Here is a 16,153-nt window from a genome sequence, read left to right on the forward strand (position 1 = left end):
TTCTTCAGGGCTTTTAATGGATGACAGCTTGTGGCTGTGTCACCTTGACAACGCGCCTGCTCACAATGATGCTATGTTTTTGTTTACTGATTAGACACAATAAGCATTTCCTGTCCCTTACTTGAAGTGAACCGTGAAGGGAATGGGTACGCCTCTGTATTGGTTGTTTCATGAAGTTTGGTTCTTTTACGAATTTATTATGGGTCTACTGAAATTGTGACCAAATCTGCTGGGTCAAAAGTATACATACTGCAATGTTAATATTTGGTTACATGTCCCTCAGCAAGTTTCACTGCAATAAGGCGCTTTTTGTAGCCATCCACAAGCTTCTGGTTGAATTTTTGACCACTCCCCTTGACAAAATTGGTGCAGTTCTGCTAAATTTGTTGGTTTTCTGACATGGACTTGTTTCGTCAGCATTGTTCACACGTTTAAGTCAGGACTTTGGGAAGGCCATTCTAAAACCTTAATTCTAGCCTGATTTAGTCATTCCTTTACCACTTTTGACGTGTGTTTGGGCTCATTGTCCTGTTGGAACAACCAACTGCGCCCAAGACCCAACCTCCGGACTGATGATTTTAGGTTGTCCTGAAGAATTTGGAGGTAATCCTCCTTTTTCATTGTCCCATTTACTCTCTGTAAAGCACCGGTTCCATTGGCAGCAAAACCGGCCAAGAGCATAATACTACCACCACCATGCTTGACGGTAGGGTGGTGTTCCTGGGATTAAAGGCCTCACCTTTTCTCCTTTAAACCAATTGCTGGGTATTGTGGCCAAACAGCTCAATTTTTGTTTCATCTTACATCACATGGACAAAGATAAGACTTTCTGGAGGAAAATTCTTTATATATATATATATATATATATATATATATATATATATATATATATATATATATATATATATATATATATATATATATATATATATATATATATACATACATACATACATACATACATACACACAATTTACATGCAGTCAGCAAGCGACCCCCGGCCAAAAAAAAAATTTGGACACCTCTGGTCTAAGTGAAAATCATAACTCACCGCATCGTCTCGCTTGCCCTCTCGTCTGATAGACTCATTCAGATCTTCTTGGCTGCGGTAGCTGAAGCTTTGGATGGCCTCTGTGACGCCACGCAGGGAACTGTAGATATCCTCCGAGTTCATGTTCTCAGTATCGTACTCCATCATGCTAATGCGCACAAATACACACAAAGATACACACAGTGTCTCTTTGATCCTAACACTAACAGTTATAGCACAGCTTTGAAACGTCGTACTTCAGTGCAGGCAGAGTGAAAAAGTACTGATTTAGTGAGTTGACCTCCTTACAAAAATATAAATATAAAATATAATATGTATATAAAAATTATACAGCAGTATTTAATTTATTGACTGGAATCAAATATTTTGTTTCAGTACAAAAGGTGATTCACAAAACATTTACAAAGCGTTTTTGGCAAACAGATCAGAACGATCAGGGATTCTTATACTTGAGGAACTTGTAGTGTTTTGTAGTTATGGTACTTATAGTAGTGTTCTTGCAGTTATAGCACTTGTAGTTCATTGTAATTGCATTACACAAAGTACTGTACTTGTAGTGTGTTGCAGTTGTATTACTTGTAGTTGTAGTACTTGTAGTAGTGTACTGTACTTGTTGTTTCTTGTAGTAATGCACCTGTAGTACTTTTAGTTTGTTGTAGTACTTGCAGTATTTTAAGAGAAAGAAAGTAAAATATGTTTGTCACAAAGAAGTAATGTGCACGAGAGAGAGAGAAACAGTTGCATTGTAGTGAAGATGGCTGTGATTGGCTCCATTACAGAGTTTGACAGTGGCAGCGAAGACTGGCCAACTTACATCGAAAGAGTTTAATTATACTGCACTACCAATGACATAAGTGAAGAAAATAAAATTAGTGTGTTGTTCAGTGTGATGGGACCTAAAACATATGGGCTGCTACGTAGCTGATTAAACCCTGAGTACACAGCCAATGAGACATTCAGGCAAATTGAGGACATTTAGCAACAACATTTGAATCCAAGGTCCCTGGTCGTTGCTGAGAGGTTCAACTTCCACAAAAGAATTTAAGGACAAATTTAAAAAATTGCTGAATACTGTGCTAAATTGCACAAATTGTCAGAGCACTGTCACAAAAACATGTTGTTGTTTTTTTATTTGGATGTTTTCAACATTTGGTCTTGCTGTTGAAATAAAATGACACTAAAATGATGTACTGTTCATATCTTTGTAAGGGGGCAAACATAAAAATTCTAATAGTTTCACCACTGTGTTTACGTGTGGTTTATTGTGTTTTTCCAGATAAAATAATTAATATATGTAACATAATAAATCATGTATTTTACAACATAGGGCTGGGCGATATATCGATATAGTTGATATATCGCGGGTTTGTCTCTGTGCGATATAGAAAATGACTACATCGTGATATTCGAGTATATGTTCTCACATAGTTGCTTTTAGCTGCGGGCATTACACTACAGGTGTTTCTCCCTCTTTCTTGTCTCTTCTTCTCACAGAGACTTAAACAAGTGCACCTTCTTACACACGTCACGTGTGCAACGTCACACGCTCCCGCGAAGCAGAGAGGTAGCTACATGGGTAACATTAGCTGTGATGCTAGCGGAGGGGTGCGGGTGGTAATACGAGAGAAAGAAGGTGCAAATCTGGTAACAAATGGAGGAAGAATTAATTCCCAAGAAAAACAGAAAATCCATCGTCTGGCAGTGGTTTGACTTCAAGCGGGAATATGTCAAACAATTATGCAGCAAAAGCGTTGCTACAAAAAGTAGCAGCACTGCTAATTTGTAGCATCATTTGAAAAGTCACCCGCTAGAGAATAAGGAGTGCTTGAAACTCTGCATGTCAACATCTCCGTTCGGTGCCACACCCACAAAATGCCAAAGCAACAATTTCCAGATCAACACCGTATGAAAATGGTATTTTGATATGTCATCTTAGTGACATCATGCACAAAAGTGCACTAATAGCTTGTTTTAAAATGTCTCTGACAATCTTGCACTTTCTGTTTTGGAAATGACATGAATGTTTGTGCCACTGCTTAATAAATACAGTTTTGGTAAATTGACTTAGTTGTGATTTCCCTCTCTGCATGAAAGTTTAAAATTAGCATATATTAATGCAGTATGAACAAGAATGTTTTAATGTAGACACATAGAATCATCATACTGCTGTGATTATATGCATCAAGTGTTCATTCAAGGCTAAGGCAAAATATCGCGATATATATCGTGTATCGTGACATGGCCCAAAAATATCGAGATATTAATAAAAGGCCATATCGTCCAGCCCTATTACAACATAAACCAATGTTATAGTTCTGTCTCCTTCAGTGGTTATTACAAATATACCATCAGCAAGAAACCAAGAAGCTGAAACTTAAGACAAGGAAGGGGAAGATTGGATTAGGACTTGGTCTTAAACTGTAGTAAAACTGCATTTTGTTAGGACATGGTCCTTAAAGGCCTACTGAAATGAAATTTGTTTATTTAAACAGGGATAGCAGATCTATTCTATGTGTCATACTTGATCATTTTGCGATATTGCCATATTGTTGCTGAAAGGATTTAGTATAGAACAACGACGATAAAGATCGCAACTTTTGGTATCTGATAAAAAAAAGGCTTGCCCCTACCGGAAGTAGCGTGACGTAGTCAATTGAACATATACGCAAAGTTCCCTATTGTTTACAATGATGGCCGCATGAAGTGAGAGAGATTCGGACCGAGAAAGCGACATCTTCCCCATTAATTTGAGCGAGGATGAAAGATTTGTGGATGAGTATAGTGCAAGTGAAGGACTAGTGGGGAGTGGATGCGATTCAGACAGGGAAGATGCTGTGAGAGCCCGGGGGTGACCTGATATTCAGCTGGGAATGACTACAACAGTAAATAAACACAAGACATATATATACTCTATTAGCCACAACACAACCAGGCTTATATTTAATATGCCACAAATTAATCCTGCATAAAAACACCTACGTGTTTGTTATGCTAGCTCCTAGCTCCTCTGCTAGCTCCTAGCTCCATAGAACACGCCAATACAATTCAAACACCTGATCAACACACACAATCACTCAGCCCAAAAGACCGTTCACCTAACCCAAGGTTCATAAAGCTTATATATTTAAACAAAGTTACGTACGTGACGCGCACGTACGGTCAAGCGATCAAATGTTTGGAAGCCAAAGCTGCATACTCACGGTAGCACGTCTGCGTCTTTGTCATCCAAATCAAAGTAATCCTGGTAAGAGTCTGTGTTGTCCCAGTTCTCTACAGGCGTCTGTGTATCGAAGTCAAAAGTCCTCCTGGTTAGAGTCTCTGTTATCCGAGTTCTTCGATCTTGACTGCATCTTTCGGGAATGTAAACAATGAAACACCGGCTGTGTTGTGTTGCTGCTGACTTCCTTCGCAAAATACGTCCGCTTTGCACCGAGAACTTTCTTCTTTGCTTGCTCAGCTTCTTTCTCCATAATGCAATGAATATAATTGCAACAGATTCACCAACACAGATGTCCAGAATACATCCAGAATGAGATGAAAACAGCTATTTCGTATTGGCTTCAATGTGGAAGCCATACCCGTGTTCCCCGGGCTACGTCACGCGCATACGTCATCCTCAGAGGCGTTTCGAACCGGAAGTTTAGCGGCAAATTTAAAATTGCACTTTATAAGTTAACCCGGCCGTATTGGCATGTGTTGCAATGTTAAGATTTCATCATTGATATATAAACTATCAGACTGCGTGGTCGGTAGCAGTGGCTTTCAGTAGGCCTTTAAAGGCCTACTGAAATGAGATTTTCTTATTTAAACGGGGATAGCAGGTCCAATCTATGTGTCATACTTGATCATTTCGCGATATTGCCATATTTTTGCTGAAAGGATTTAGTAGAGAACATCGACGATAAAGTTCGCAACTTTTGGTCGCTGATAAAAAAGCCTTGCCTATACCGGAAGTAGCGTGACGTCACAGGTTGTGGAGCTCCTCACATCTGCACATTGTTTACAATCATGGCCACCAACAGCGAGAGCGATTCGGACCGAGAAAGCGACGATTACCCCATTAATTTGAGCGAGGATGAAAGATTTGTGGATGAGGAAAGTGAGACTGAAGGATTAGAGGGCAGTGGAAGCGATTCAGATAGGGAAGATGCTGTGAGAGGCGGGTGGGACCTGATATTCAGCTGGGAATGACTAAAACAGTAAATAAACACAAGAAATATATATACTCTATTAGCCACAACACAACCACGCTTATATTTAATATGCCACAAATTAATCCCGCATAACAAACACCTCCCCCCTCCCGTCCATGTAACCGCCAATACAAATCAAACACCCGCAAAACACACTCAATCCCACAGCCCAAAGTACCGTTCACCTCCGCAAAGTTTATACAGCATATATATTTCCCCAAAGTCCCCAAAGTTACGTACGTGACATGCACATAGCGGCACGCACGTACGGGCAAGCGATCAAATGTTTGGAAGCCGCAGCTGCGTACTCACGGTAGCGTGTATCCAACTCAAAGTCCTCCTGGTAAGAGTCTCTGTTGTCCCAGTTCTCCACAGGCCAATGGTAAAGCTTGACTGTCATATTTTGGGAATGTAAACAATGAAACACCGGCTACGTGTTTGTGTTGCTGTAGCCGGCCGCTAATACACCGCTTCCCACCTACAGCTTTCTTCTTTGCTGTCTTCATTGTTCATTAAACAAATTGCAAAAGATTCACCAACACAGATGACCAGAATACTGTGGAATTTTGCGATGAAAACAGACGACTTAATAGCTGGCCACAATGGTGACCCAAAATGTCCGGTACAATACGTGACGTCACGCGCAAACGTCATCATACCGAGACGTTTTCAGCAGGATATTTCGTGGGAAATTTTAAATTGCACTTTACTAATCTAACCCGGCCGTATTGGCATATGTTGCAATGTTAAGATTTCATCATTGATATATAAACTATCAGACTGCGTGGTCGGTAGTAGTGGGTTTCAGTAGGCCTTTAAGGGGGTATTATTCTAATATTTTTCTACATTTAAACACTTCCTTGTGGTGTACATAACATGTAATGGTAGTACTTTGGTCAAAAGTTTACACAGATTGTTTTACAGACCATCTTTACGTCGCTTTCTGACTGTCATCAACATGTGCCATTTTGTGGGCGCCCTTAATTACGTGCCTCCACTTTGACTGCATTTATCCCCGTCAGCCAAGTTGTGTTAAAAGCTTCCATATGGTGTCTACTGACACATACATTTAAGAATGATATGCTACTTTGTATTAAAAAGTGGCAAAAGCGGAGGATGCATGTGCACACAACAAAAAGGTAGAGAAAATGAAGGAACCTTTTGACTACACCGTTGGACTACACTAGCGGACACGCTCAAAGCCCTTTGGGTACAACTTTACCATATATATTGAGAGATCCACTGACGTCACCAATGGGAAAAACGTCACAAATAGGAATAACGTCACAAAGCACCCAGCAACAAAGGGTTGGAGTTGGGGGTTAAATCACCAAAATGATTCCCGGGCGCAGCGCCGCTGCTGCCCACTGCTCCCCAAGGGGATGGGACAAATTTCACCACATCTAGTGTGTGTGTGACAATCATTGGTACTTTAATCTTTAATCTTAAATGGGACAAAAAGTATAAAGTAATTAGGAAGGCAACACTGTTTTATATATCTCTCTGCCATGGTTTTGATGGCTTTTTGGTTTGTTTTTTAATTTTTGGGACTTACACAGATTACAACTAGACAAAAACAGGTACCATTGGGTAAAAACATTAGTTTTGCATAAAAGGTCCCTTTAAATTGTAGTAAAAATGCATTTCATTAGCACTTGGTCTTAAATCAGGGGTGGGCAATTAATTTTTACCGGGGGCCGCATGAGCAACCCGAGCACTGCTGGAGGGCCACACCGACAATATTTACATTAAATTTTGCTCAAATTATTTTTGATATACCGTAAGATAGATAATAATAATATTTTCATTTAACCTAACTTATCTTTATACAAAAGCAGATGGCTTTTGATGGTTTTATTTTTAACACTTTCTTACACAACACTTCCTGATGTATATTACAATACAAAAATTTCAATTTCTGTCACTTCATCCTGCATCCTCTTTGTTGTGAACGTAGCACGCCTGTAAGGTGATTGGCGAAGAAGGAAGAAGCGTTGCTGTTGCGGAAATGAGGAGTGAGGATTGGTTTTCCTTTTGGAAAGAACGAGATAAGTTGAGCTGTATTAGTATAGGTTGCTCAATAAAAGTTTAACAAGAGCGTCAGACTTGGTGTGCACTTCTTCTGGACGCTACAATTGATGTCACAAGTGGGATGAAATGCCTCCCAGTTCGCCTTGCCATCAAACCTGGGAGTCTTCATTGAGGGCGGAATTCCCCCCGTGGCAAGCAGCGTGGCTGCACCTGTAAACGCTCTCTCTCTCTCTCTCTTTCTCTCTCTCTCTCTCTCTCTCTCTCTCTCTCTCTCTCTCTCTCTCTCTCTCTCTCTCTCTCTCTCTCTCTCTCTCTCTTTGCGGCGAGCTCCTCACGTGGCACGTACCTCCCGATGACGTAGCACACAAAAAGTGCAGTATGCGCAAAGTTTTACTTCTGACACCAATTGTAGCGTCCAGAAGAAGTGCACACGAAGTCTGACGCACTTTTTAAACTTTTATTGAGCAAGCTATACTAACACGGCTCAACATATCTCGTTCCTTCCACACGCACGTCTCCTCACTTCTCATTTACGCAACTCAAGAAGACAACATCTACTTCAGCAGGTCGTTACACTATATTCTTTAAAGACAGCAACGTGTGTACCACAAATAAGCACACTGCTTTACCTTTACTTGGCAGTCCATGTCTTTTTTAAAACACGCCATTCGTCATCAACTTTTCTCTTTTTAGCGTCTCGGGGATAACCGGGCATCACTTGTCGCTGTGCGCCTTCCCTCACAGGACATACGCACATATAACACTTTTCAAAATAAAAGCAGCACAGTTGTATTGCACGCACGACAAAGATGTTTTTTTAAAATGTATTTTGTATTTGTGATTGCCGCTGCGCGCACGAGCATACGTCCGCACGGAAGTAATACAAATAAAATAACGCTTTTCAAAACAAAAGCAGCACCGTTGTATTGCACACTCGAAATAGATACTTTTTAAAATGTATTTTGTAATTTATAATTGGCCTCACGCGGGACGGACAGGGACGCAGAATGCCCAGGTCTGTCTTAAATTGTAGTAAAAATGCATTTCATTAGGACTTGGTCTTAAATTGTTGTAAAAATGCATATTTCAAGCTCATCCCACATAATTACCTGGGTGAGGGAGCTCTACGCAGGACCCTGAAAGAAGGAGCAGCAGGGTTGGAGTTAGGCGGAGGAAGAGGAGTAAGGGCGGGGGGTTGCTTTGCCAGTCCGTCGACACCCCAACCCCATAACCGACTGTTGGCACAGCGCGGCCGGGAGGGAAGGACGGACAGACAGGCGAGAGAATGAAGGATGGAACAAAAAGAGGACAGCGCAAGACAAGACAAAGAGGGAAGAAAGAGAAACCACTGAAGTGTACACATGAACACATTGTAGGTAACTTGTGTAATACTACACTAGATACTAGTGATAAGTAAATGACGCCTAAGTGAGTGTACAGCACATTCACTACCTGCATTGATATTGCTCTGATACTTTAGGACAGTGGTCCCCAACCACCGGGCCGCGGCCAGGTACCGGTCCGTGGTTCGATTGGTTAATCAAATTTTTTTTTTTATTAAATCAACATAAAAAACACAAGATACACTTACAATTAGTGCACCAACCCAAAAAACTCCCTCCCCCATTTACACTAATTTGCACAAAAGGGTTGTTTCTTTCTGTAATTAATATATTTCTGGTTCCTAAATTATACATCAATATAGATCAATACAGTCTGCAGGGATATACTCCGTAAGCACACATGATTGTATTTGTTTATGACAAAAAATATATATATTAAAAAATAAATAAATACACCCCCCCCACACACACACCCCGGTCCGTGGGACAAATCTTCAAGCGTTGACCAGTCCGCAGTTACAAAAAGGTTGGAGACCACTGCTTTAGGAAACAAAATGATCCCACATGTCGAAATGTTTCCTTTCTCTTAGTTCCATTCAGATCAATGAAACAGTTCGGCACTCCACAGTCAGATGACATCAGTTGTATCAGTACTGTTTTTTTTTCTTAAATTGACACAGACATCAAGGCATCCAGGGACGCAGTATCACTTTGTCAGTATCGTTAGTTAGACCCATCACTAATACATAGACTACACATCAACACAACATTGTTATAGTTAACATTATGAAACACTAATAGTATCAGTGCAGTATCGATACAGCAAATAAGCGTGCCTTACACTCACTGACGCATCATTTACCTACTAATTACCTATAACGCAAAGCTGTTTTGTTCAGTTAGCTTAGCATATCTTAACGTACATTTAAATGCTTGTAGCATCTCTAAAGTACAAAAAAGTATCAAAGTGAGCGCCATATTTTTAATCTTAGAGAATGTGATCCTGGCTGGAAACAGGTAGGACCCCGCTGCTTAAAGTGTAAGAACACTCTCAAACTGAAAACTAGGAGAAGCTTCACATATTCTTGTTACAATGAAGCTGCATCTGTGTCGCTCATTCACACATCAGATGACTGACGGCGGTTGGTTACCTTGGCGAAAGTCCTCCATGTGAGCAGTTAGTTGGAGAGGTGAGTGGGCTGCTTCTACTCGGCATATGGCGAGGTGGCGTGCGACCAATCGTGTTACTTGGAGACCCCTAAAAGACAAAAAGCACATTTCCAGTGTTCTTAAAGGGGAACTAGTGTAGTATTATATTAGTATATTAAGTTAGTATATATTTAACCCTCTACAGTAACTTACAACGCTGCTGCTGCCGTTACTCGAGTTCTTTAGGTGGTTGTGCAGTAATTTGGTGGCACCGTCCTGGAAGGTCTTGGGCAGGGCTCCCAGCAGCATGGTAAACTCTGGTGTGTTGAGCTCAAACAAGGCAATCAGCACCACCTGGGCAGCCTGAAGGCAAGGACCAGTTTTTAGAAAACACTTTCAACGAGGAATCACCTTATAAGGAGTTACTCATGAGGAGTTACCCTTGTTGCGCAGTTCCAAAGGGGCCTGATCCAAAAGGTAAAAAATACATGAAAACAAATACAAGAGCACAGAGCCCCTGCAACCAGCAGCCACTACAGCGGCGCCATTTTGAAAATAAAATCTTTATTTGCATCATAAATTAAATGTTTTTGAAGATTGACAGTAATATATCAGTCCCCCCAGAATCTCGTGGGCATTTTTGCAGAGACCTGATTTTGCAACAGTTCTTCCCAAAAATGGCAGAGGGAAGAGCAGCTTTTATTTAGGTGTTTGTTGCAATAACATTGTGTGAAAAAGGCAAATTTGCAATTTTTGCTGACAAAAAAAAATTATTTGATAAATATATAATGAACAAAAAGACTGAGAAAAGCATCTTACCAAAATGGCACACAAAAATATGCAGAATAGGCTTTATTCGGCACAACAAAGTACACATGTATTACTGCAAGGAAAAGACTAATCATGATATCTCAGCCTTTACATGAAAAAAATGTTTTAACTGTCCCAGTTAGAAATTATTTATGCTGGAGACGAGTAAACAATACAAATAGTCTCACTCTTCCTTCGTGCTGGCTTCTATAAGCAGAAGAATATTTAGCTTCAAAAGTATAAGGTTGTGAATCCTCATTTGTCCAAAAATAGCCTTTGTTGTCTGTTACCAAGTTTGCAATGATTAGAAAACACACTCGTGTTTGATTAGGAAGTAAGAACACATTTCTGTATATGTTGCCAGAAGTCAGATGTGCGCTGCTATGCTGGAAATAATTAAAATGATCAAAATACGGTAAATATTGAACATATTAGATATTGTTATGAAGGTGTCTGTGACTACATTATATATAAACTTGCAGTGTGTATATTGTACATATTACATATTGTTATGCAGGTGTCTGTTAATACATTATATATGTACTTGCAGTGTGTATATTGTACATATTACATATTGTTTTGAAGGTGTCTGTTACTACATGAAATATATGCTTGCAGTGTGTATATAAAACACATGACATATTGTTATGAAGGTGTCTGTTACTACATTATATATATACTTGCAGTGTGTATATAATACATATTACAAACCCCGTTTCCATATGAGTTGGGAAATTGTGTTAGATGTAAATATAAACGGAATACAATGATTTGCAAATCATTTTCAACCCATATTCAGTTGAATATGCTACAAAGACAACATTTATGATGTGCAAACTGATAATCTTTTTTTTTTGTTGCAAATAATCATTAACTTTAGAATGTGATGCCAGCAAGACGTGACAAAGAAGTTGGGAAAGGTGGCAATAAATACTGATAAAGTTGAGGAATGCTCATCAAACACTTATTTGGAACATCCCACAGGTGTGCAGGCTATTTGGGAACAGGTGGGTGCCATGATTGGGTATAAAAACAGCTTCCCAAAAAATGCTCAGTCTTTCACAAGAAAGGATGGGGCAAGGTACACCCCTTTGTCCACAACTGCGTGAGCAAATAGTCAAACAGTTTAAGAACAACGTTTCTCAAAGTGCAATTGCAAGAAATTTAGGGATTTCAACATCTACGGTCCATAATATCATCAAAAGGTTGAGAGAATCTGGAGAAATCACTCCACATAAGTGGCATGGCCGGAAACCAACATTGAATGACCGTGACCTTCGATCCCTCAGACGGCACTGTATCAAAAACCGACATCAATCTCTAAAGGATATCACCACATGGGCTCAGGAACACTTCAGAAAACCACTGTCACTAAATACAGTTTGTCGCTACATCTGTAAGTGCAAGTTAAAGCTCTACTATGCAAAGCGAAAGCCATTCATCAACAACATCCAGAAACGCCGCCGGCTTCTCTGGGCCCGAGATCATCTAAGATAGACTTATGCAAAGTGAAAAAGTGTTCTGTGGTCTGACGAGTCCACATTCAAAATTGTTTTTGGAAATATTCGACATCGTGTCATCCGGACCAAAGGGGAGCGAACCATCCAGACTGTTATCGACGCAAAGTTCAAAAGCCAGGGGGTGCATTAGTGCCCAAGGCATAGGTAACTTACACATCTGTGAAGGCACCATTAATGCTGAAAGGTACATACAGGTTTTAGAACAACATATGCTGCCATCTAAGTGTCGTCTTTTTCATGGACGCCCATGCTTATTTCAGCAAGACAATGCCAAGCCACATTCAGCACGTGTTACAACAGCGTGGCTTCGTAAACAATGAGTGTGGGTACTTTCCTGGCCCGCCTGCAGTCCAGACCTGTCTCCCATCGAAAATGTGTGGCGCATTATGAAGCGTAAAATACGACCGCGGAGACCCCGGACTATTGAACGACTGAAGCTCTACATAAAACAAGAATGGGAAAGAATTCCAATTTTAAAGCTTCACCAATTAGCTTCCTCAGTTCCCAATCGTTTATTGAGTGTTGTTAAAAGAAAAGGTGATGTAACACAGTGGTGAACATGCCCTTTCCCAACTACTTTGGCACGTGTTGCAGCCATGAAATTCTAAGTTAATTATTATTTGCAAAAAAAAAATAAAGTTTATGAGTTTGAACATCAAATATCTTGTCTTTGTAGTGCATTCAATTGAATATGGGTTGAAAAGGATTTGCAAATCATTGTATTCCGTTCATATTTACATCTAACACAATTTCCTAACTCATGTGGAAACGGGGTTTGTACATATTGTTATGAAGGTGTCTTTTACTACATTATAGGTATACTTGCAGTGTGTAAATTGTACATATTACATATTGTTATGAAGGTGTCTGTTACTACATTGTATATACACTTGCAGTGTGTATATTGTACATATTACAGATTGTTATGAAGGTGTCTGTTACTACATGAAATATATACTTGCCGTGTGTATATAAAACACATTACATATTGTTATGAAGGTGTCTGTTACTACATTATATATATACTTGCAGTGTGTATATAATACATATTACATATTGTTATGAAGGTGTCTGTTACTACATTATAGGTATACTTGCAGTGTGTAAATTGTACATATTACATATTGTTATGAAGGTGTCTGTTACTACATTATATATATATATATATATATATATATATATATATATATATATATATATATATATATATATATATATATATATATATATATATATATATATATATATATATACTTGCAGTGTGAATATAAAACATATTACATATTGTTATGAAGGTGTCTGTTACTACAAAATATATATATAATTGCAGTGTGTATATTGTACATATTACATACTGTTATGAAAGTGTCTATTACTACATTACATATGTACTTGCAGTGGGTATATAAAACATATTACATATTGTTATGAATGTGTCTGTTACTACATTATAAATATACTTGCAGTGTGTATATAAAACATATTACATATTGTTATGAAGGTGTCTGTTACAACATTAAATATATACTTGCAGTGTGTATAAAAAACATATTACATATTGTTATGAAGGTGTCTGTTACTACATTATGTATATATATACTTGCAGTGTGTATATAAACGTTGCTAGGGAGTTTTGAAGTTGTTTTAAAGGGCTCTGAGGGCTACAAGGGTGACTCCCAATAGCCGCATCTTTCAAGCATCTTTAAAATCGTTTTAAAAAAAAAAGACATTTGTGTTTCTGTCACTCATGATTGTTAACAATAGGCAAAATTACAAAAAGTGCAGTTTTCCTTTAAAAATACTGTAAAAATTAATATGATTACAGCAGGTGCGTGTTCAATTACAGTAAGTGTGTTTAACCGTAACCTTCCTGCCACTTAATTTTACACACTATGGTTGTTGTTGTTTTTTTTACCAAGCCTTTATTCATTTTTTCTTACAATACCGCAATAATATTGTACCGTGGCCTTAATACCATGACAAATTGTACCGGGAGATTTTGATATTGTTATATCCCTAATAGTTTGTAAAGCAAACACCACCAAAGGCTGTCTATTGTTGTTTTGTGTTTTATAGTCTGATGTCTGCTCTGTCATCCACAAGTTGTAGACATTCTCGTGCACAAAGGTAATAGGCTAAAGGTTTTAAGTGTTGTACGTTCATGCCAATGTTTTAAGTTACATTTTTGGCAAATAAAAACCTCTCTGCACACACACAGACTGTTCGTGCAAGAGAAACACAGCACGAGTGGATTTTGGGCCCTGTTTCAACAACATCAACCACTTTCACTCTTCTGTCATTACAATGAATGACGCACAGGGGCACCACTGACTCCCATCACGTAATTGAAAAAAAAAAAAGTTTATTTATTTATTTAATTTTTTAAACAGGGCACTTAATGTAACTTAAATCTATATCTGCAGCCTAACAAAAAATACATGTTTTATCCCCTAGAGGGGGGGGTTACCCACATATGCGGTCCTCTCCAAGGTTTCTCATAGTCATTCACATTGACGTCCCACTGGGGTGAGTTTTCCTTGCCCGTATGTGGGCTCTGTACCGAGGATGTCGTTGTGGCTTGTACAGCCCTTTGAGACACTTGTGATTTAGGGCTATATAAATAAACATTGATTGATTGATTGATTTGTCAGTAATGTGAATTGATGTATTTGATGTAAATAATGAAGTAAAAGAAAAAATCAATTTCAAGGCTGCTGAACACATGATTCAGGTTTCGAAACAGATCCGTACGGTTTAAAAATAAATACTTTATTTCTGAAAAACACTTGTTTTGTTTTGCATGTAATTTTCTTATTTGACACTGTTATTGAAAGAAAGAAAACCAGGGTAACAGTTGACGGAAGTGACATAGGCTCCGCGCGTGCGTGGACAGATCAGGTCTTCCTGAACAAGTCGTGGAGTGACAAGCACAAAGTACAGTATAATATCGACTTGGGTGAAAAAAACAGACCAAAATAAAATAACTTGTTTACTGTTTATACAACAATATCTAGTATTAATTGCTCAATATTTTTTCCACTGGCCTCTCTGCACACACGCACACATTTTGGCACAGTTTTGACGACATAGTACATATGAACATGGCTGAAACTACTAGAAGTTCCCCAACATGGAGAATAAAACCAAAAATCAAACAGGAAGTCAACCAGCATCATCTAACAAACTGTTGTCATCCTTTACAATTACTGTGTATTTGTTGCAGATATGTTAATGAATAGAATTGTTAATGTGGAAGAGACAAACAGAACAATGCAGTTAGTTGGTACTAACATAACCACATCCATGCAGTGCTGTGCAAATAAACCTGACTTGGCCTCAAGCTCTGGAGGTTAATGAAGAGAGGCAAGCCTTTCTCATCGTTTCATTCCTTGTGGCATCAAAACACACGTTTGGTTAGTCAACAATGCACAGCAAGTCTCACGGCGGTTTTTTTTGTTTTGTTTTGAGTTGGTTTTTTTACATACAAGGGTGTACCTAAAATCTGGACACATGCCAAAATGCATGTATTATACAGTTATTTAAAAATATATATTTACAATATATTTGTATAAATATATATGTATATATATTTGTGTTTATATATCCATACACACACACATATACATATACAGTATATACACATACATGTATGTATATATATATATATATATATATATATAAATACATATATTATTTTTATATCCAATCTATTAATGAATAATGTATGTTACTATTATCATGTTAATTTGCTATTCATTAATGAATTACGATGATAATTATATAATTATTGTAATAAAATTACAGTAATTGTATGTCCAGACTTTTGGGACGCCCTGTATAGACGTATATAAAGGTAGAGCATCATACAGTTTCACGCAGTGTTGAAGATGGTGGTTAGGCACACGGCAGGCGAGGCATTTGTCTACCTGCTTACACCTTTCATCCAGGTTGCCCTCAATGGACAGTAGAGCTGCAGTACTGACCCCGCCATCTAGTTCCTCACTCACCCACTTATTTAAGGTCTGGGGAACAGTGGCAAGGCAGAATGGGCGTTAC

The 16,153-nt window shown here is 38.6% G+C and overlaps 1 protein-coding gene across 6 annotated transcripts in view; it reads right to left on the minus strand.

The window, feature by feature from the left end:
• clasp1a (cytoplasmic linker associated protein 1a) overlaps positions 1–16,153 on the minus strand; it is a 168,266-nt gene that overhangs the window by 18,811 nt on the left and 133,302 nt on the right. For 4 of the 6 annotated variants that reach the window (XM_062067771.1, XM_062067770.1, XM_062067769.1 and 1 more), the window contains 5 exons: positions 16,024–16,119; positions 9,981–10,130; positions 9,770–9,876; positions 8,385–8,510; positions 1,052–1,199 (listed from right to left, as the gene is read on the minus strand). In XM_062067771.1, the coding sequence (XP_061923755.1) occupies positions 1,052–1,199; positions 8,385–8,510; positions 9,770–9,876; positions 9,981–10,130; positions 16,024–16,119 (627 nt within the window). The remainder of the gene's footprint in view (positions 1–1,051; positions 1,200–8,384; positions 8,511–9,769; positions 9,877–9,980; positions 10,131–16,023; positions 16,120–16,153) is intronic. The other 2 variants (XM_062067772.1, XM_062067773.1) reach the window with 2 other exon arrangements.

The sequence above is a fragment of the Entelurus aequoreus genome, linkage group LG13 (assembly GCF_033978785.1).
Source record: "Entelurus aequoreus isolate RoL-2023_Sb linkage group LG13, RoL_Eaeq_v1.1, whole genome shotgun sequence".
Classification (NCBI taxonomy): Eukaryota; Metazoa; Chordata; class Actinopteri; order Syngnathiformes; family Syngnathidae; genus Entelurus; species Entelurus aequoreus.